Genomic DNA, 22,912 nt, shown 5'->3' on the forward strand with positions numbered 1-22,912 from the left:
GGAAAATAACTGAACTTTGTCTCCTCCCCCAAGGCTTAAAATAAGAGCACACACTCTTCTCTCTCACACACAACATTTTATCGTCGGATAGTTGGTCGCTGTGCTGAAAATATTCCAGAACTTGTAAGTAAAATATTGCCTGTTGATTTAAGATATGTTATTACATTATATATGTTTACATAGTGCCAGTGATGAAGTCACTGAGTCTAATTTAATTTATTTTAACATCTTAATGTGTTTTGCAGATTCCTGACCTACGCTCCAAAACACAGATCTAGGATCAGCTCATCCTCATCAAATCCAAACCAGGACCTGAATAAACCACAAGGGGAACACTGACCTCAGACCAGCAATTTAAACCCCACGTCTTCCTGCCCAGACACTGACTCTCTGTCTAGAGTTCCTCTGTGCTCCAGCCGTATATCCATCCATCCATCCATCCATCCAGCCATGGGTCTGATGAGTGAGGACATGGAGTGCTGCGTCTGCCTCCAGTCCTACTCTCGTAGGGAGAAGATCCCTCGGATGCTCCACTGTAAGCACACAGTATGTGGGCTGTGCTTGCAGGCGATGTCCAGGCACCAGAGCGGCCTACTGACAGTCTGCTGCCCACTGTGCCGTTGGATCACCTGCACCGAGCCCAGCCTCACCCTGCCGGGGTCGCTGTGGGTTAACACTGAGATCTGGGACCAGATACTAGACACACAACAGGAAGAGGAGGAGGAGGAAGAGGAGGAAGAGTGGAAGGAAGCTAACAGACAGACACAAACCACTACACAGTACACATGGTGAGTACCCCAGGCAAAGGTGGATGGATTGATAGACTGATTTAGAAACCTGGAGAAACCTTCCTCTGCTCTCTTCTCTTCCTCCCATTTTGCTCTGCTATCACTCTCTGCTATCTCTCTCTGCTATCACTCTCTGCTATCACTCTCCCCTTTGCAGCGCTCTGCTTTTTTTTCTCTCTCTCGCTGTATCTCTCTCTCGTATCTCTTGTTCTCTCTCTCGCTCTCTCTCTCTCTCGCTCATCTCTCCTTTTCTCTCTCTCTGCTCTCTCCCTTTCTGTATCACTACATCTATTGGTCTTGATTTCTCTCTTCATCAGTTGTATTGTTGTACTGTGATGGTTTTACTTTAGGTGACAGTTTCCTCACGTTGATGGTATTATACAGCTTCCTTTTTAGGTTCAGAAGTCTGTTCAATTACTAAACTGTAATTCTCTCTCTCTCTCTCTCTCTCTCTCTCTCTCTCTCTCTCTCTCTCTCTCTCTCTCTCTCTCTCTCTGCCTACTCTGTTTCTTTCCCCCTACTCTCCTGTCCTCCAGGTCTCCATCAAGGCATTGTGGCCTGAGGCTCAAACTACAGAATTTCCTGAGGAGGATGAGGAGGATGAAGCACATTGTACTGTAAACCGAGAAGACGAAGAGCAGAGAAGAAGAAGACTGGATGTTACCATTTCAGAGTAGGAGATACTCATTGAGTAATGAAGCTAATTCACTAAACAGGACCGACCTGGGATTTTCCATAATGAGGCAAGATTGAACCAATTATTCATGTGATTTGGGTTTGATTGACTTTGGGTATGTGTAATGTTCTCAGTCAACTTACCTGGTAAAATAAGGGTTAAATAATATTAGTAATAATGAAGGATGGATAGGGGGAGGAAATATAAAAGAAGTTATTAAATGGATTGAGGATGAAAGAAAGATAAAGGAAGTTATGAATAGACGGACGGACGGACGGACGGACATTGTCTGCATCATTTCCAATCCCCCATATAAGGGAAGTTGGATTTGTTTATCCTCATTTTACATGTTTTATTTATCTGTTCTGTTTAAAGAGCATGTTTTTTTATACTGGAATTATATTTATTGGTAAATAAATACATCCACTTTAAAATAACCCTGTCTTAGAGTTGTGAAATTGCTTATTATTATCACTACATTTGGAAAGTAACTGTCCGATATCCAACTATTTATGGACCCCAAATAGAGTTGGGGGTGTTAATTCACTACACATTCTACACTACTATTTCCTAAAACACAAAACAAACCCAAAACATTCCACTGTCCTTGGTTTTGCTGTGTGCTGTATGTCGTGTCTTTGGCATCATTAAAACAGAAGATATGTTTATCAAATATCTCTCTGCAAATATTATTACGTGATTAAACTGATTAATCGTGTAACTTTAATTAACTAGAAGGTCGGCGCACCAAGGAAAATATTCAGATTACAAAGTTATAATTTTCCTAATATAACTTTCAGATATTATAATATCTGATCGATTAGTCTCCTTTAATGATTTGTTAGTTTACCTCACTTCAATCTCATTCCAAACTTCGTAAATTGTTGTTTGTCTGCACGAACCAAGTCTTCACTATGAGTCATCCATACATCAATTGTCTTAAAATCATTTATTTGCTAACTAAATAATTCACAGAAATGCATAACAAACAGATATGGTTACAAGGAAATGATAGGAGAATGTGCCCTAGTGGGCTAAACCGGCATGGCGGCTTGTTACACAAAGAAAAGGGGTTGGGCTTGAATGAAAGAGCGGGAAGACTGAGGAACCAAGAAAGCAGCTATGCTATCGTAAATACAGTATCGTTTGCATTCTAAATTACCGCCCATTTGAGGGAAAAAAATTCAATAAATATTTACTCTGAGCTGTGCTTCGGTAGGTTGGTCGTAGATGCTGGCCGTGTTGGCCAACAGAGATCTTCCTGTCCTCGGAAGAATGTCACTGGTGGTAAAATGGATACATTGTAGTATATTCGTTGTGTGTTAGACTGGATACGTCGTCCGTCCTTTCCTAGCTCACATCTACAGCGGCCGCTGCTAACTCAACGTCTAGGAAGTATCACTTCTGTAGTGAATAAGAGTTCAAAGTTCATACCATTCGCAACCAAAGCTCACGCTGAGGTTGGCTTAGTTTTGTATTTGACATGTGAGTCCTTTTAACGCAGAGGCTGCAGACCTCACGTACCCTGAACAGGCTGGTTACATTTTGTCACTGACTTATATAGTGGCGAGGGGAGAAGGGTGTGTTTCATCGTTTATAACCCCTGTCTCTTCACAGGGGCGGGCCATTGATTAAGCAGGGCTCTTTCCTTATGAAAACCCAATGCCCTCATTTGGAAGCTAAAATTACATTTAATCTCCTAACCAACAGTTTCAATATCAAACATTTAAATTGCACAACAATTCCATGTGAATCTGATAACTAGAATGTGTAGACTTTCGCAGGTACAGTTTATGTCATCCTGTCATCAGTCATAATGTCTCAGATGACAACTGATCTGACATCATATTCATTAAGTCCCAACGCATATTTTCAGCTGGTTCTATTACTGAAATATGGTTCCTTTCCCCCCACTTGTTTGATGTTCCCAGACTCTCTATATTTAACAAAGGCTATTCAACAGTCCTTCAGTAGGGTCAAAGAGAGAGAGGAAGGGAGAAAGGTATTTATGGGGGGGTCATAAACCTTACCCACAGGCCAACGTCATGACAGTCCCCCCATGTTGGGTTCAATCTTGCAATTAACCTGCATGTTGCAAACCAACACAAAAATGAACGTGGGTTGTCCTGGTTATGGATCATCGTTGTGGTCCCCATCTGGCGGTTGACCCGGGTAGGGTCTCTGCAAATGAAGAAGTCCGTTCCATGGCTCGGCAGCGGATGTCCGGATTGGGATCGCCGTTCCGGACCCGTCATCTGGTCTTCCAGACTGGAATATCTGGGCAGTAACTTAGGCAGATGTTAGCAACGCACACACACTCATGAAATATATCATTACATTTCCTCCCAAATGAGCGGCGTTGTGGCACTAACTGATGGTTGTATGGGGGAGTTGTTTATGGCTCTATCACTTTCTAAGTGTCAAGGGAACTGAACCGAAAAGGAATGAAAGCATAAACAAAAGATATACAAAATGTAGTTCTCACACAAAAATCATCTAATTGGACTGTATTCTACATACATCCAATGTTCTGGCAAAATGATTATCATGGTATTGTCTCAAATGCAATATCTAGGGTTTTCCTACTTGGTGTATTGCTTAGGCACTATCCTAAGTTGATAACTATATGATAAGTCTACAGCTGTAAGGCACTAGTTATGGGCAGTCTACAGGGATGACCTATGTGTCACGTCCTGACCAGTAGAGGGAGTATTTGTATTGTAGTTTGGTCTGGACGTGGCAGAAGGGTATTTGTTTCATATGGTTTGGGTTTTGTGTGTTATTAAAGGGGTGTTTGGTTTATGTAGTCTGGGGTTTGAGTATATGTTCTAGTGTTGGTTTTCTATGGTTTTCTAGTCTGTCTATTTCTGTGTGGTTTGTGTGGCTCCCGATCAGGAACAGCTGTACGTCGGACGAACAGACGGACGGACGCCCCCATTGGTCACTAGGCTACCCTGCCGCACCCCATTGGTCACTGGACTGTCTTGAAACCATGAAACTCTTCAAACAAACAGACAGGTTGTGTCTGAAATGGCACCTATTCATTCCTTATATAGTATACTACTTTCGACCAGGGCCCTGGTAGTGCAGTATATAGTATACGGCTGCTAGAATCCTGACTAGAACCAAAAAATGTGATCATAATACTCCAGTGCTAGCCTCCCTACACTGGCTTCCTGTTAAGGCAAGGGCTGATTTCAAGGTTTTACTGCTAACCAACAAAGCATTACATGGGCTTGCTCCTACCTATCTTTCCGATTTGGTCCTGCCGTACATACCTACACGTATGCTACGGTCACAAGACGCAGGCCTCCTAATTGTCCCTAGAATAACTAAGCAAACGGCTGGAGGTAGGGCTTTCTCCTATAGAGCTCCATTTTTTTGGAATGGTCTGCCTACCCATGTGAGTCTCAACCTTCAAGTCTTTACTGAAGACTTATCTCTTCAGTAGGTCCTATGATTAAGTATAGTCTGTCCCAGGAGTGTGAAAGTGAATGGAAAGGCTGGAGCAACGAACCGCCCTTGCTGTCTCTGCCTTGCTGGTTCCCCTCTTTCCACTGGGATTATCTGCCTCTAACCCTATTACAGGGGCTGAGTCACTGGCTTACTGGTGTTCTTCCATGCCGTCCATGGGAGGGGTGCGTCACAGCCCCCACACCACCCTCTAGTGGTGTGGGGGCTGTGCTTTGGCAAAGTGGGTGGGGTTATATCCTGCCTGTTTGGCCCTGTCCGGGGGTATCATCAGATGGGGCCACAGTGTCTTCTGATCCCTCCTGTCTCAGCCTCCAGTATTTATGCTGCAGTAGTTTATGTGTCGGGGGGCTAGGGTCAGTCTGTTTCATCTGGAGTATTTCTCTTGTCTTATCCGGTGTCCTGTGTGAATTTAAATATGCTCTCTCTAATTCTCTCTTTCTCTCTTTCTTTCTTTCTCTTGGAGGACCTGAGCCCTAGGACCATGCCTCAGGACTACCTGGCATGATGACTCCTTGCTGTCCCCAGTCCACCTGGCCGTGCTGCTGCTCCAGTTTCAACTGTTCTGCCTGCGGCTATGGAACCCTAACCTGTTCACCGGATGTGCTTGTTGCACCCTCGACAACTACTATGATTATTATTATTTGACCATGCTAGTCATTTATGAACATTTTAACATCTTGACCATGTTCTGTTGTAATATCCACCCGGCACAGCCAGAAGAGGACTGGCACCCCTCATCGCCTGGTTCCTCTCTAGGTTTCTTCCTAGGTTTTTGGCCTTTCTAGGGAGTTTTTCCTAGGGAGTTTTTCCTAGCCACCGTGATTCTTTCACATGCATTGCTTGCTCTTTGGGGTTTTCGGCTGGGTTTCTGTACAGCACTTTGAGATATCAGCTGATGTACGAAGGGCTATATAAATACATTTGATTTGATTTGATTAGATTTATACTACTTTTGACCAGGGTCCAGCTAGTGCAGTATATAGTATACTACTTTTGACCAGGGCCCGGCTAGTACAGGATATAGTATACTTCTTTTGACCAGGGCACGGCTAGTGCAGTATATAGTATACTACTTTTGACCAGGGCCCGGCTAGTACAGTATATAGTACAGTCGTGTCCAAAAGTTTTGAGAATGACACAAATATTAATTTTCACAAATTCTGCTGCCTCAATTTGTATGTTGGCAAGTTCCATATACTCCAGAACGTTATGAAGAGTGATCAGATGAATTGCAAAGTCCCTCTTTGCCATTCAAATGAACTGAATCCCCCAAAAAACATTTCCACTGCATTTCAGCCCTGCCACAAAAGGACCAGCTGACGACATGTCAGTGATTCTCTCGTTAACACCGGTGTGAGTGTTGACGAGGATGATGCTGGAGATCGGTCTGTCATGCTGATTGAGTTTGAATAACTGACTGGAAGCTTCAAAAGGAGGGTGGTGCTTGGAATCATTGTTCTTCCTCTGTCAATCATGGTTACCTGCAAGGAAACACGTGTCGTCATCATTGCTTTGCACAAAAAGGCCTTCACAGGCAAGGAAATTGCTGCCAGTAAGATTGCACCTAAATCAACCATTTATTGGATCATCAAGAACTTCAAGGAGAGCGGTTCAATTGTTGTGAAGAAGGCTTCAGGGCGCCCAAGAAAGTCCAGCAAGTGTGGACCGTCTCCTAAAGTTGATTCAGCTGTGGGATCGGGGCACCACCAGTACAGAGCTTGCTCAGGAATGGCAGCAGGCAGGTGTGAGTGAATCTGCACGCACAGTGAGGCGAAGACTTTTTGGAGGATGGCCTGGTGTCAAGAAGGGCAGCAAATAAGCCACTTCTCTCCAGGAAAAACATCAGGGACAGAAAGATATTCTGCAAAAGGTACAGGGATTGGACTGCTGAGGACTGGAGTAAAGTCATTTTCTCTGATGAATCCCCTTTCCGATTGTTTGGGCATCTGGAAAAAAGCTTGTCCGGAGAAGACAAGGTGAGCGCTACCATTAGTCCTGTGTCATGCTAACAGTAAATCATCCTGAGACCATTCATGTGTGGGGTTCCTTCTCAGCCAAGGGATTGGGCTCACTCACAATTTTGCCTAACAACACAACCATGAATAAAGAATGGTACTGTCGTGTCTTTGGCATCATTAAAACTGAAGACATATTTATCAAATTGTCACATACGTCGTAAGGGACAGACCAAGGCGCAGCGGGTATAGTGCTCATCTTCTTTCTTTATTTTGATTAAAGTGAACACTTAACCTCTCTAGGGTAGGTGGCACCAAATCGTCCCACCTACGTAACAGCCAGTGGAATCCTGTGGCGCGATATTCAAATACCTTAGAAATGCTATTACTTCAATTTCTCAAACATATGACTATTTTACAGCATTTTAAAGACAAGACTCTCGTTAATCTAACCACACTGTCCGATTTCAAAAAGGCTTTACAACGAAAGCAAAACATTAGATTATGTCAGCAGAGTACCCAGCCAGAAATAATCAGACACCCATTTTTCAAGCTAGCATATAATGTCACATAAACCCAGAAGACAGCTAATTGCAGCACTAACCTTTGATGATCTTCATCAGATGACAACCCTAGGACATTATGTTATACAATACATGCATGTTTTGTTCAATCAAGTTCATATTTATATCAAAAACCAGCTTTTTACATTAGCATGTGACGTTCAGAACTAGCATACCCCCCGCAAACTTCCGGCGAAAATTTACTAACAATTTACTAAGTTACTCACGATAAACGTTCACAAAAAGCATAACAATTATTTTAAGAATTATAGATACAGAACTCCTCTATGCACTCGATATATCCGATTTTAAAATAGCTTTTTGGTGAAAGCACATTTTGCAATATTCTAAGTAGATAGCCCGGCATCACAGGGCTAGCTATTTACACACCCACCAAGTTTAGGCTTCACCAAACTCCGATTTACTATTAGAAAAGTTTGATTACCTTTGGTGTTCTTCGTCAGAATGCACTCCCAGGACTTCTACTTCAATAACAAATGTTGGTTTGGTCCCAAATAATCCATAGTTATGTTCCAACAGCGGCGTTTTGTTCGTGTGTTCAAGACACTATCCGAATGGTAAATAAGGGTCATGCGCACGGCGCATTTCGTGACAAAAAAAAATCAAATATTCCATTACCGTACTTCGAAGCATGTCAACCGCTGTTTAAAATCAATTTTTATGCAACTTTTCTCGTAAAAAAGCGATAATATTCCGACCGGGAATCTGCAATTAGGTAAACAGACGAAAGAAAATAAAGCACGGTGTCGACTCGGGCACGAGCCTAAGCCCTTTGTCCTCTGATCGGCCACTTGTCAAAGGCGATAATGTGTTTCAGCCAGAGGCTGCCTCGATATCGTTCAGCTTTTTCCCGGGCTCTGAGAGCCTATGGGAGCCGTAGGAAGTGTCACGTTATAGCAAAGATCCTCAGTCTTCAATAAACAGAAGCAAGAAGAACAACACCTTGTCAGACAGGCCACTTCCTGCATGAAATCTTCTCAGGTTTTTGCCTGCCATATGAGTTCTGATATACTCACAGACACCATTCAAACAGTTTTAGAAACTTTAGGGTGTTTTCTATCCAACGCCAATAATTATATGCATATTCTAGTTACTGGGCAGGAGTAGTAACCAGATTAAATCGGGTACGTTTTTTATCCGGCCGTGTAAATACTGCCCCCTAGCCCTAACAGGTTAAACAAAAATACTAACAAACAACAATACGACAGTTGCGTAAGGTACTACGACTATACGAAAAACAACCACCCACAGAAACACAGGAAAAACAGGCTGCCTAAGTATGGCTTCCAATCAGAGACAACGAAAGACACCTGCCTCTGATTGGAAGCCATACTTGGCCACACATAGAAAAAGAAACATAGAAATAGAAAACTAGAACCAAAATATCCTAGAACCAAAAAAAAAACACACACAAAACAAACACCCCCTGCCACGCCCTGACCATACTACAATTACAAATGACCCCTTTACTGGTCAGGACGTGACACAAATAACTCTCTGTAATTATTATTACGCGATTAAACTGATTAATTGTGTAACTGTAATTAACTAGGAGGTCGGGGGACCAAGGAAAATATTCAGATTACAAAGTTATAATTTTCCTAATATAACTTTCAGATATTATAATATCTGATCTATTAGTCTTCTGATTAATGACGTATTAGATACCTCACGTCAGTCTCATTCCAAACGTCGTAAATTGTTGGTTATCTGCACGAACCCAGTCTTCACTATGAGTCATCCATACATCAATTGTCTTAAAATCATTTATTTACTAACTAAGTAATTCACAGAAATGCATAACAAACAGTAGATATCATTACAAGAAATGATAGAGGAATGTGCCCTAGTGGGCTAAACCGGCATGGCGGCTTGTTAGGCAAAAGGGGGGTCAACTGAGAAGGCACTACAGAGTTGATAATTATAACAATTGAAATGCTAAATCTTTGCACATGAACGCTCACTCATTCGGAAACAACTGCAATCAATATATATATTTACGCTCAGTGTGTCGTCTGGATCTCTGTTGAAAAGCTTGTTTCCGTTGGAGAGTCTGTCCGCCCGCTCTCTCTCTCTGTTGTGGTTAGATGGATAGTTCAGAGTGACATACATTCATGTCGTTATAGAATAGCTGTTTTCGGCGGTTGTCGGTCTTCGCGTTCAACGATACCGAATTCCTTAGCTGCAGACAAGTAATCAATATCAAAGTCCTTATTCTGTCGGTATCAAAAGTCTAAGAGTTTAACCACGTGGTATGGTTAAAAGTTCAGCCAGAGAAATGCATGGTCAAACCTTGGCCCTCTCGTTATCGAGGTAAGCTGGTCTCCAACCTTTAGCCATCTCGTCATTGAGGTAAGCTCGGTCTGGGGATAGAAAACCAAGGTGGGGGTTTTATTCGGAAGAGCAGAGAAGGGCCTGTCCCATGACGCCAGACCATAACTGTGCTCATGCGCGGTCCTCGAATTTAGTTAAGACTCCAAAGGGAATTGGAGTTTCCTTCATTACACAGTCCAAAATCACATTACACAATTTCACAAAAAGTTCCATCCTTATTCATTCATTTTATACAACCATTTAGATGTAAGTCTCATACCTGAGACTCTTCTATAAACATGATTATGGTAATATGGCAAAATTGTCTCTCATGAGTTTCACAAAACTGCACCAAACAGACCAGTTCGTTGCTGGATTCTTCTCCGATCTTTTATACCTTCTCCAGAACCTGAATATTGTTTGGTTGTCAAGTTCTGTGAGGTAGAAGAATTCCTTTGTTTGGTCTATGAAAACTCACTCTCTCTCTATACTGGGGCCATGAGGCAGGATCTTCTCATAGGAATTTACGACCTCTTCTGACCACAGCAGCCTGGGTGTGGGAGACAGAGGTAGGGGGATGGTGCATAGAAAACCCAAAGAGGGCAACGTCATGACAGTACCAACACATCCTCCGAGAGCAACTTCTGCCAACCATCCAGGAACAGTTTGGTGACGAACAATGCCTTTTCCAGCATGATGGAGCACCTAGCCATAAGGCAAAAGTGATAACTAAGTGGCTCGGGAACAAAACATCGATATTTTGGGTCCATGGCCAGGAAACTCCCCAGACCTTAATCCCATTGAGAACTTGTGGTCAATCCTCAAGAGGCAGGTGGACAAACAAAAACCCACAAACTCTGACAAACTCCAAGCATTGATTATGCAAGAATGGGCTGCCATCAGTCAGGATGTGGCCCAGAAGTTAATTCACAGCATGCCAGGGCGGATTGCAGAGGTCTTGAAAAAGATGGGTCAACACTGTAAATATTGACTCTTTGCATCAACTTCATGTAATTGTCAGTAAAAGCCTTTGACACTTATGAAATGCTTGTAATTATACTTCAGCATTCCATAGTAACATCTGACAAAAATATCTAAAGACACTGAAGCAGCAAACTTTGTGGAAATTAATATTTGTGTCTTTCTCAAAACTTTTGGCCACGACTGTTTACTACTTTTGACCAGGGACCGGCTAGTGCAGTATAAAGTATACTACTTTTGACCAGGGCCTGGCTAGTGCAGTATAAAGTATACTACTTTTGACCAGGGCCCGGCTAGTGCAGTATATAGTATACTACTTTTGACCAGGGCCCGGCTAGTGCAGTATATAGTATACTACTTTTGACCAGGGCCCAGCTAGTACAGTATATAGTATACTACTTTTGACCAGGGACCGGCTAGTGCAGTATATAGTATACTACTTTTGACCAGGGCCTGACTAGTACAGTATATAATATACTACTTTTGACTAGTGTCCGGCTAGAACAGAATACTGTACAGGGAATAGCATAACATTTCAGACAGATGACGATATGAGTTGATGCGTCTTGAGTAGTGTTCGTTGTCAGTCAACCCATGAGCCAAGCAGTTCAGGCTGGCGCCGTGAGTCTCCCTAACTGTGCTGAGACAGGGATTTAGAGACCAATATGTTTAAATATCCAATGGACTTAGCTGACTAGTATAGCAACAACACAACAGTCTATATAGACCTAATGAGAAGACAACAGTCTATATAGGCCCTAGTGAGGAGACAACAGTCTATATAGGCCCTAGTGAGGAGACAACAGTCTATATAGACCCTAATGAGGAGACAACAGTCTATATAGACCCTAATGAGGAGACAACAGTCTATATAGACCTAATGAGGATACAACAGTCTATATAGGCCCTAGTGAGGAGACAACAGTCTATATAGACCCTAATGAGGAGACAACAGTCTATATAGGCCCTAGTGAGGAGACAACAGTCTATATAGGCCCTAATGAGGAGACAACAGTCTATATTGACCCTAATGAGGAGACAACAGTCTATATAGACCCTAATTTTTTAAAATTTTATTTCACCTTTTTTTAACCAGGTATGCAAGTTGAGAACAAGTTCTCATTTACAATTGCGACCTGGCCAAGATAAAGCAAAGCAGTTCGACAACATACAAAAACACAGAGTTACACATGGAGTAAAACAACATACAATCAATGATGCAGTAGAAAAAAAATAAGACTATATACAATGTGAGCAAATGATGTGAGATAAGGGAGGTAAAGGCAAAAAATGCCATGGTGGCAAAGTAAATAAAGTATAGCAAGAAAAACACTGGAATGGTAGATTTGTAGTTTGAAGAAAGTTCAAAGTTAAAATATAAATAATATGGTGCAAAGGAGCAAAATAAATAAAATAAATAAATACAGTAGGGGAAGAGGTAGTAGTTTGGGCTAAATTAAAGATGGGCTATGTACAGGTGCAGAGATCTGTGAGCTGCTCTGACAGCTGGTGCTTAAAGCTAGTGAGGGGGATAAGTGTTTCCAGTTTCAGAGATTTTTGTAGTTCGTTCCAGTCATTGGCAGCTGAGAACTGGAAGGAGAGACGATCAAAGGAGGAGTTGGCTTTAGGGGTGACCAGAGAGATATACCTGCTGGAGCGCGTGCTGCAGGTGGGTGCTGCTATGGTGACCAGTGAGCGGAGATAAGGGGGGACTTTACCTAGCAGGGTCTTGTAGATGACCTGGAGCCAATGTGTTTGGCGAAGATTATGAAGCGAAGGCCAGCCAACGAGAGCGTACAGGTCGCAGTGGTGGGTAGTATATGGGGCTTTGGTGACAAAATGGATGGCACTGTGATAGACTGCATCCAGCTTGTTGAGTAGGGTATTGGAGCCTATTTTGTAAATGACGTCCCCGAAGTCGAGGATTGGTAGGATGGTCAGTTTTACGAGGGTATGTTTGGCAGCATGAGTGAAGGATGCTTTGTTGCGAAATAGGAAGCCAATTCTAGATTTCACTTTGGATTGGAGATGATTGATGTGAGTCTGGAAGGAGAGTTTACAGTCTAACCAGACACCTAGGTATTTGTAGTTGTCCACAAATTCTAAGTTAGAACCGTCCAGAGAAGTGATGCTGGACAGGCGGGCAGGTGCAGGCAGCGATCGGTTGAAGAGCATGCATTTAGTTTTACTTTAGGAGCAGTTGGAGACCACGGAAGGAGAGTTGAATGGCATTGAAGCTCGTCTGGAGGGTTGTTAACACAGTGTCCAAAGAAGGGCCAGAAGTATACAGAATGGTGTCGTCATGAGGAGACAAGAGTCTATATATACACTCTAATGAGGAGACAACAGTCTATATGTATATATATAAACTTTGTGTTTAATATGTATATTTTATGGCTCCTTTTTGGTTTATTGTTCTTAACCTTTCTTGATAATTGTTGCCTTGAGGTGTCTGTCAGAGAAGTAGGCAGCTCTATTGTCCCTGGGTGTGTCCCAATTGCTACCCTGTTCCATATGTAGTGCACTACTTTTGACCAGAGCCTTTGCCTTTAAAGTAGTGCACTATATAGGGAATAGGGTGCCATTTGGGACAAAGTCCCTGTGTTACCAAACAGGGCTGACGGTAGAGCTGGTTACCGTCCCTGGCTAGCAGAATTACTCATCATTTACTGTTATTTAGCACACGTTGTTTTAGTGTGCAGCTTAGTCATTACTTCAGACAGCAGAAAAATAACAATTATAAGCTAGCAGAAGACTTTGACAAAGCTCTTTCAGTCTCTTGTTCTGGCCCTTTAATGATAGGAATTCATTAGAGAGATACACACAAATTCCATGCTTAATTATGCAACTTGAAATTTTATGTTTTGTTCATGGAATAAATGTGTTTGTTTGTGTGTCTGTTATGCGTTAGTGGTTGACACTTAGCTGACATTGTGAATAGACAGGCGTGAATCACCTGGAATTTCCAGGTGAACCTAAAGAAGAGCCATCATAATTTGTCAATTCAAAGTCAATCCGGTTTATTTACAAGTTTCAACAGGGAGACTGTTTTCTAATTGACCGTTTAGAGTGGTTGTTTACAAGGTTTCCACTGAACTTGTGACTTGATATTAGTAGAAACACGTGACTTTAAAACAATAACACAGCAGCCTGAAACTCTCCTTATTGGGGTTTCATTCATCCATCAATTCATCAGATTTTTATGGTAAAACAACTGGACAGGCCACTCACTCATTAACACCTGACATTTCCATGGAGTCCTGGGATCCATATAAACTATAATAAACGTCATCCACAATAGACAGGTATACCACATACTGTAAGATAAGTGAGTCATTAAAGGGTCATAGGAGAAGATCAACAACTTCTTCCATTGAACTGTGTCTCTTATCTAGAAGAGAAACTGCTTCCATTGAACTGATTCTGTACATAAAAACTACAATAACCAGGCACGTACACAGAGAGGGTTCTACAAGTCCACAGAGAGGGTTCTACAAGTCCACAGAGAGGGTTCTACAAGTCCACAGAGAGGGTTCTACAAGTCCACAGAGAGGGTTCTACAAGTCCACAGAGAGGGTTCTACAAGTCCACAGAGAGGGTTCTACAAGTCCACAGAGAGGGTTCTTCAAGTCCACAGAAAGTGTTCTACAAATGCTCCCCCCTCTCTTGTGAAAATTCTCTACAAAGAAGATTGATCCATCTTAAACTGGACGTACACTGAGTGAACTAAACATTAGGAACATATTTTATACACTCAGTGTATGTGCCCTTTGTAGACATGAACACCTGCCCTGTAAATGTCAATACACGGCCCTGGCAATTCTCCTGAAGTGACCTACTATGCTATAGAAGTGACCTGGAAGTGTTTACCTCGTTCTATGGAACTTTACTGCCTCACCTGAGAGTAGAGGAGGTGAGAGACTGCCCTTTCTGGGAAAATAACTGCATTTTGTTTCCTCCCTCAAGGCTTAAAATAAGAGCACACACTCTTCTCTCTCACACACAAAGTTTTGTCGTTAGATAGTTGGTCGCTGTGCTGAAAATGGATGTTATAAATGTGTGTGATATTTTTAAAGATATTTTTTCTTCATGTCTTTTCAGAAAAACATGACAGCCTGTTGATTTAAGATATGTTATTACATTATATATGTTTACATAGTGCCAGTGATGAAGTCACTGTGTCTAATTTAATTTATTTTAACATCTTAATGTCTTTTGCAGATTCCTGACCTACGCTCCAAAGCACAGATCTAGGATCAGCTCATCCTCATCAAATCCAAACCAGGACCTGAATAAACCACAAGGGGAACACTGACCTCAGACCAGCGTTTAAACCCCACGTCTTCCTGCCCAGACACTGACTCTCTGTCTAGAGTTCCTCTGTGCTCCAGCCGTATATCCATCCATCCATCCATCCATCCAGCCATCCAGCCATGGGTCTGATGAGTGAGGACATGGAGTGCTGCGTCTGCCTCCAGTCCTACTCTCGTAGGGAGAAGATCCCTCGGATGCTCCACTGTAAGCACACAGTCTGTGGGCTGTGCTTGCAGGCGATGTCCAGGCACCAGAGCGGCCTACTGACAGTCTGCTGCCCACTGTGCCGTTGGGTCACCTGCACCGAGCCCAGCCTCACCCTGCCGGGGTCGCTGTGGGTTAACACTGAGATCTGGGACCAGATACCAGACACACAACAGGAAGAGGAGGAGGAGGAAGAGGAGGAAGAGTGGAAGGAAGCTAACAGACAGACACAGACCACTACACAGTACACATGGTGAGTACCCCAAGCAAAGGTGGATGGATTTATAGACTGATTTAGAAACCTGGAGAAACATTCCTCTGCTCTCTGCTCTTCCTCCCATTTTGTCTCTTTCACTCTCTCTCTCTGCTCTCACTCGCTGCTCTCTTTCTCTGCTCTCTCTCTGCTCTCTCTCTCTGCTATCACTCTCCCCTTTGCAACGCTCTGCTTTTTTTCTCTCTCTCGTATCTCTTGTTCTCTCTCTCTCTCTCGCTCACCTCTCCTTTTCTCTCTCTCTGCTCTCTCCCTTTCTGTATCACTACATCTATTGGTCTTGATTTCTCTATTCATCAGTTGTATTGTTGTACTGTGATGGTTTTAATTTAGGTGACAGTTTGCTCACGTTGATGGTATTATGATTGTATTATGCAGCAAGTACAGCTTCCTTTTTAGGTTCAGAAGTCTGTTCAATTACTAAACTGTAATTCTCTCTCTCTCTCTATCTCTCTCTCTCTCATTCTCTCTCTCTCTCTCTCTCTCTCTCTCTGCCTACTCTCTTTCTTTTCCCCTACTCTCCTGTCCTCCAGGTCTCCATCAAGGCATTGTGGCCTGAGGCTCAAAATACAGAATTTCCTGAGGAGGATGAGGAGGATGAAGCACATTGTACTGTAAACCGAGAAGACGAAGAGCAGAGAAGAAGAAGACTGGATGTTACCATTTCAGAGTAGGAGATACTCATTGAGTAATGAAGCTAATTCACTAAACAGGACCGACCGGGGATTTTCCATAATGAGGAAAGATTGAACCAATTATCCATGTGCTTTGGTTCTGATTGACTTTGGGTATGTGTAATGTTCTCAGTCAACTTACCTGGTAAAATAAGGGTTAAATAATATTAATAATAATGAAGGATGGATAGGGGATAGATAGATAGATAGATAGATAGATAGATAGATAGATAGATAGATAGATAGATAGATAGATAGATAGATAGATAGATATAGATAGATAGAGGGGTGAAGGTTAGAGACTGTGTGCTGTACAATGTGTGCTGTGTACAATACAATATACTGTGAACAATGTTTATAATAGATGTTTAATCATTTGATAAAAGGTGTATTACTGCGTGAAGGGAAGTGGATGTTTAGTATTTATTATTACATCATTTTATAACAGCTTTAATATTGCAGATTGATTGTTAATTTTATTAATGTAATTGTCTGCATCATTTCCAATCCCCCATATAAGGGAAGTTGGATTTGTTTATCCTCATTTTACATGTTTTATTTATCTGTTCTGTTTAAAGAGCATGTTTTTTTTATACTGGAATTATATTTATTGGTAAATAAATACATCTACTTTAAAATAACCCTGTCTTAGAGTTGTGAAATTGCTTGTTACTATCATTACATTAGGAAAGTAACTGTCCGATATCCAACTATTTATGGACCCCAAATAGAGTTGGGGGTGTTAATTCACTACACATTCTACACTACTATTTCCTAAAACACAAAACAACCAAAAACATTCCACTGTCCTTGGTTTTGGTGTGTGCTGTACATGACTGAAATCACTCTCTGTTGTAATCATGTTTCAGAGAACCTTGAATGCATTCTTACATATGAGATTCCCTAAAAGCACGTCACTTTGATAAAGCTATAACCAAAATTGACTTTTTCGTAGCAGGTTAGGAGAATTTACACAGCAGGTTAGGATAGTTAAACTAGCAGGTTAGGAGAATTTACGCAGCAGGTTAGGAGAATTAACTTAGCAGGTTAGGAGAATGTGGTTAAAAGAATAGATAGATAGATAGATAGATAGATAGATAGATAGATAGATAGATAGATAGATAGATAGATAGATAAGTATTCCCGTGTGGCTCAGTTGGTAGAGCATGGTGTTTGTAACGACAGCGTGGTGGGTTCGATTCCCACGGGGGACCAATACGGGAAGAATTTTTTTTTTAATGAAATGTATGCATTCACTACTGTAAGTTGCTCTGGATAAGAGTGTCTGCTAAATGACTAAAATGTAAAAAATGTTAGGAAAAGGCTTAGGGTTAGCTCTCCTAACCAGCTACGAAGTCACTTCTGGTTGTAGCTGTATCGAAGTGGTGTGTTTTTAGGAAGTCCTTCTGTGATTGGTGACCATAATGAGGAGAGAACAAGTCTACATAGGCCCTGATGAGGAGACAACAGTCTATATAGGCCCTAATGAGGAGACAGCACTCTATATTGAACATAATGAGGAGACAGCAGTCTGTATAGCGCCTAATGAGGGGACAGTCTATTGAGCGCATTCAGAAAGTATTCAGACCCCTTGAATTTTTCCACATTTTGTTACATTACAGCCTTGTTCTAAAATGGATTAAATATAGTATGCTCACCCATCTACACAAAATACCCCGTAATGACAGAGCAAAAACAGGATTTTCTACATTTTTGCAAATGTATTAAAAATTAAAACCATAAATATGACATTTACATAGGTATTTAGACCCTTTGGTCAGTACTTTGTTGTAGTATCTTTGGCAGCGATTACAGCCTCAAGTCTACTTGGCTAGGACTCTACAAGCTTGGCACACCTGTGTTTGGGGAGTTTCTCCCATTCCTCACTGCAGATCCTCTCAAGCTCTGTCAGGTTGGATAAGGAATGTTGCTGCACAGCTATTTTCAGGTCTCACCAGAGATGTTCGACCGGGTTCAATCCAGGCACTGGTTGGGCCACTCAAGGACATTCAGAGACTTGTCCCAATGCCACTCCAGCGTTGTCTTGGCTGTGTGCTTAGGATCGTTGTCCGGTCAGAAGGTGAACCTTCGCCCCAGTCTGAGGTCCTGATCGCTCTGGAGCAGGTTTTCATCAAAGATCTCTCTGTACTTTGCTCCGTTAATCTATCTCTCGATCCTGACTAGTCTCCCAGTGCCTGCTGCTGAAAAACATCCCAACAGCATGATGCTGTCACCACCATGCTTCACCGTAGGGCGTGACGCTTGGCATTCAGGCCAAAGAGTTCAATCTTGGTTTCATCAGACCAGAGAATCTTGTTTCTCATGGTCTGAGAGTCCTTTTAATGTGCCTTTTTGGCAAACTCTAAGAGGGCTGTCATGTGTCTTTTTACTGAGGAGCGGCTTCTGTCTGGCCGCTCTACCATAAAGGTCTGATTTGGTGGAGTGCTGCAGAGATGGTTGTCCTTCTGGAAGGTTCTCCCATATCCACAGTGGAACTCTGGAGCTCTGTCAGTGACCATCGGGTTCTTGGTCACCTCCCTGACCAAGGTCCTTCTCCCCCTGATTGCTCAGTTTGGCCAGGTGGACAGCTCTAGGAAGAGTCTTGGTGGTTCCAAACTTCTTCCATTTAAGAAAGATGGAGGCCACTGTGTTCTTGGGGACCTTTAATAATGCGACATTTTTTGGTACCCTTCCCCAGATCTGTGCCTTGACACAATCCTGTCTCAGAGATCTACGGACAATTCCTTCGAATTCATGGCTTGGTTTTTGCTCTGACATGCACTGTCAACTGTGGGACTTTTTTATAGTCACGTTTGTGCCTTTCCAAATCATGTCCAATCAATTGAATTTCCAACAGGTGGACTCCAATCAAGTTGTAGAAACATCTCAAGGATGATCACTGGAAACAGAATGCACCTGAGTACATTTTCGATTCTCATAGCAAACGGTCTGAATACTTATGTAAATACAGTATTTATTTCTTATTTTGCAAAAAAAATCGAAAAACCTGTTTTCGCATTGTCATTATATTGTTATGTGTGTCGATTGATGAAAAACATATATTGAATCCACATTAGAATAAAGCTGTAGCGTAACAAAATGTGAATAAGGTGAAGGGGACTGAGTACTTTCTGAAAGCTCTGCATAGGCCCTAGTGAGGAGACAACAGTCTATATAGGCCCTAGTGAGGAGACAACAGTCTATATAGGCCCTAGTGAGGAGACAACAGTCTATATAGGCCCTAGTGAGGAGACAACAGTCTACATAGGCCCTAGTGAGGAGACAACAGTCTATATAGGCCCTAGTGAGGAGACAACAGTCTATATAGGCCCTAGTGAGGAGACAACAGTCTATATAGGCCCTAGTGAGGAGACAACAGTCTATATAGGCCTTAGTGAGGAGACAACAGTCTATATAGGCCCTAGTGAGGAGACAACAGTCTATATAGGCCCTAGTGAGGAGACAACAGTCTATATAGGCCCTAGTGAGGAGACAACAGTCTATATAGGCCCTAGTGAGGAGACAACAGTCTATATAGGCCCTAGTGAGGAGACAACAGTCTATATAGGCCCTAGTGAGGAGACAACAGTCTATATAGGCCCTAGTGAGGAGACAACAGTCTATATAGGCCCTAGTGAGGAGACAACAGTCTATATAGGCCCTAGTGAGGAGACAACAGTCTATATAGGCCCTAGTGAGGAGACAACAGTCTATATAGGCCCTAGTGAGGAGACAACAGTCTATATAGGCCCTAGTGAGGAGACAACAGTCTATATAGGCCCTAGTGAGGAGACAACAGTCTATATAGGCCCTAGTGAGGACACAACAGTCTATATAGGCCCTAGTGAGGAGACAACAGTCTATATAGGCCCTAGTGAGGAGACAACAGTCTATATAGGCCCTAGTGAGGAGACAACAGTCTATATAGACCCTAGTGAGGAGACAACAGTCTATATAGGCCCTAGTGAGGAGACAACAGTCTGCATAGGCCCTAGTGAGGAGACAACAGTCTACATAGGCCCTAGTGAGGAGACAACAGTCTATATAGGCCCTAGTGAGGAGACAACAGTCTATATAGGCCCTAGTGAGGAGACAACAGTCTATATAGGCCCTAGTGAGGAGACAACAGTCTATATAGGCCCTAGTGAGGAGACAACAGTCTACATAGGCCCTAGTGAGGAGACAACAGTCTATATAGGCCCTAGTGAGGAGACAACAGTCTATATAGGCCCTAGTGAGGAGACAACAGTCTATATAGGCCCTAGTGAGGAGACAACAGTCTATATAGACCCTAGTGAGGAGACAACAGTCTACATAGGCCCTAGTGAGGAGACAACAGTCTATATAGGCCCTAGTGAGGAGACAACAGTCTATATAGGCCCTAGTGAGGAGACAACAGTCTATATAGGCCCTAGTGAGGAGACAACAGTCTATATAGGCCCTAGTGAGGAGACAACAGTCTATATAGGCCCTAGTGAGGAGACAACAGTCTATATAGGCCCTAGTGAGGAGACAACAGTCTATATAGGCCTTAGTGAGGAGACAACAGTCTATATAGGCCCTAGTGAGGAGACAACAGTCTATATAGGCCCTAGTGAGGAGACAACAGTCTATATAGGCCCTAGTGAGGAGACAACAGTCTATATAGACCCTAATGAGGAGACAACAGTCTATATAGGCCCTAGTGAGGAGACAACAGTCTATATAGGCCCTAGTGAGGAGACAACAGTCTATATAGGCCCTAGTGAGGAGACAACAGTCTATATAGGCCCTAGTGAGGAGACAACAGTCTATATAGGCCCTAGTGAGGAGACAACAGTCTATATTGACCCTAATGAGGAGACAACAGTCTATATAGGCCCTAGTGAGGACACAACAGTCTATATAGACCCTAGTGAGGAGACAACAGTCTATATAGACCCTAGTGAGGAGACAACAGTCTATATAGACCCTAGTGAGGAGACAACAGTCTACATAGACCCTAATGAGGAGACAACAGTCTATATAGGCCCTAGTGAGGAGACAACAGTCTATATAGGCCCTAGTGAGGAGACAACAGTCTATATAGGCCCTAGTGAGGAGACAACAGTCTATATAGGCCCTAGTGAGGAGACAACAGTCTATATAGGCCCTAGTGAGGAGACAACAGTCTATATAGGCCCTAGTGAGGAGACAACAGTCTATATAGGCCCTAGTGAGGAGACAACAGTCTATATAGACCCTAGTGAGGAGACAACAGTCTATATAGGCCCTAGTGAGGACACAACAGTCTATATTGACCCTAATGAGGAGACAACAGTCTATATAGACCCTAATGAGGAGACAACAGTCTATATGTATATATATAGACTTTGTGTTTGATATGTATATTTTATGGCTCCTTTTTGGTTTATTGTTCTTAACCTTTCTTGATAATTGTAGCCTTGAGGTGTCTTCAGAGAAGTAGGCAGCTCTATTGTCCCTGTGTGTGTCCCAATTGCTACCCTGTTCCATACGTTGTGCAATACTTTTGACCAGAGCCTTTGCCTTTAAAGTAGTGCACTATATAGGGAATAGGGTGCCATTTGGGACAAAGTCCCTGTGTTACCAAACAGGGCTGACGGTAGAGCTGGTTACCGTCCCTGGCTAGCAGAATTACTCATCATTTACTGTCATTTAGCTCACGTTGTTTTAGTGTGCAGCTTAGTCATTACTTCAGAAAGCAGAAAAATAACACTTAGAAGCTAGCAGAAGACTTTGACAAAGCTCTTTCAGTCTCTTGTTCTGGCCCTTTAATGATACACCCAAATTCCATGCTTAATTATGCGATGTGAAATTGTATGTTTTGTTCATGGAATAAATGTGTTTGTTTGTGTGTCTGTTGTGCGTGGTTGACACTTAGCTGACATTGTGAATAGACAGGTGTGAATCACCTGGAATTTCCAGGTGAACCTAAAGAAGAGCCGTCATAATTTGTCAATTTCAAGTCAAGCCTGTTTATTTACAAGTTTCAACAGGGAGACTGTTTTCTAATTGACCGTTTAGAGTGGTTGTTTACAAGGTTTCCACTGATCTTGTGACTTGATATTAGTAGAAACACGTGACTTTAAAACAATAACACAGCAGCCTGAAACTCTCCTGATTGGGGTTTCATTCATCCATCAATTCATCAGATTTTTATGGTAAAACAATTGGACAGCCCACTCACTCATTAACACCTGACATTTCCATGGAGTCCTGGGATCCATATAAACGTCATCCACAATATACAGGTATACCATATACTTACTGTAAGATAAGTGAGTCATTAAAGGGTCATAGGAGAAGATCAACAACTTCTTCCATTGAACTGTGTCTCTTATCTAGAAGAGAAACTGCTTCCATTGAACTGATTCTGTACATAAAAACTACAATAACCAGGCACGTACACAGAGAGGGTTCTACAAGTCCACAGAGAGGGTTCTACAAGTCAACAGAGAGGGTTCTACAAGTCCACAGAGAGGGTTCTACAAGTCCACAGAGAGGGTTCTACAAGTCTACAGAGAGGGTTCTTCAAGTCCACAGAAAGTGTTCTACAAATGCTCCCCCCTCTCTTGTGAAAATTCTCTACAAAGAAGATTGATCCATCATAAACTGGACGTACACTGAGTGAACTAAATATTAGGAACACCTTTAGTACACTCAGTGTATGTGCCCTTT

The 22,912-nt window shown here is 42.4% G+C and overlaps 2 protein-coding genes across 2 annotated transcripts; both read left to right on the forward strand.

Annotated features, from left to right (window-relative positions):
* Window positions 1-369: 369 nt before the first annotated feature.
* LOC115207255 (RING finger protein 208-like) lies at window positions 370-16,875 on the forward strand. Its single transcript, XM_029774230.1, has 3 exons — window positions 370-430; window positions 15,169-15,542; window positions 16,094-16,875. The coding sequence occupies exons 2-3, from the start codon at window positions 15,205-15,207 to the stop codon at window positions 16,176-16,178; spliced, it is 423 nt and encodes a 140-aa protein (XP_029630090.1). The 5' UTR covers window positions 370-430; window positions 15,169-15,204; the 3' UTR covers window positions 16,179-16,875.
* LOC115207259 (E3 ubiquitin-protein ligase RNF186-like) lies at window positions 428-1,696 on the forward strand. The gene is made up of 2 exons (XM_029774237.1): window positions 428-788; window positions 1,325-1,696. Exons 1-2 carry the CDS (start codon window positions 451-453, stop codon window positions 1,407-1,409), a joined length of 423 nt encoding a protein of 140 aa, XP_029630097.1. The 5' UTR covers window positions 428-450; the 3' UTR covers window positions 1,410-1,696.
* Window positions 16,876-22,912: the final 6,037 nt, after the last annotated feature.

The sequence above is a fragment of the Salmo trutta genome, chromosome 14, assembly GCF_901001165.1.
Source record: "Salmo trutta chromosome 14, fSalTru1.1, whole genome shotgun sequence".
Lineage (NCBI taxonomy): Eukaryota > Metazoa > Chordata > Actinopteri > Salmoniformes > Salmonidae > Salmo > Salmo trutta.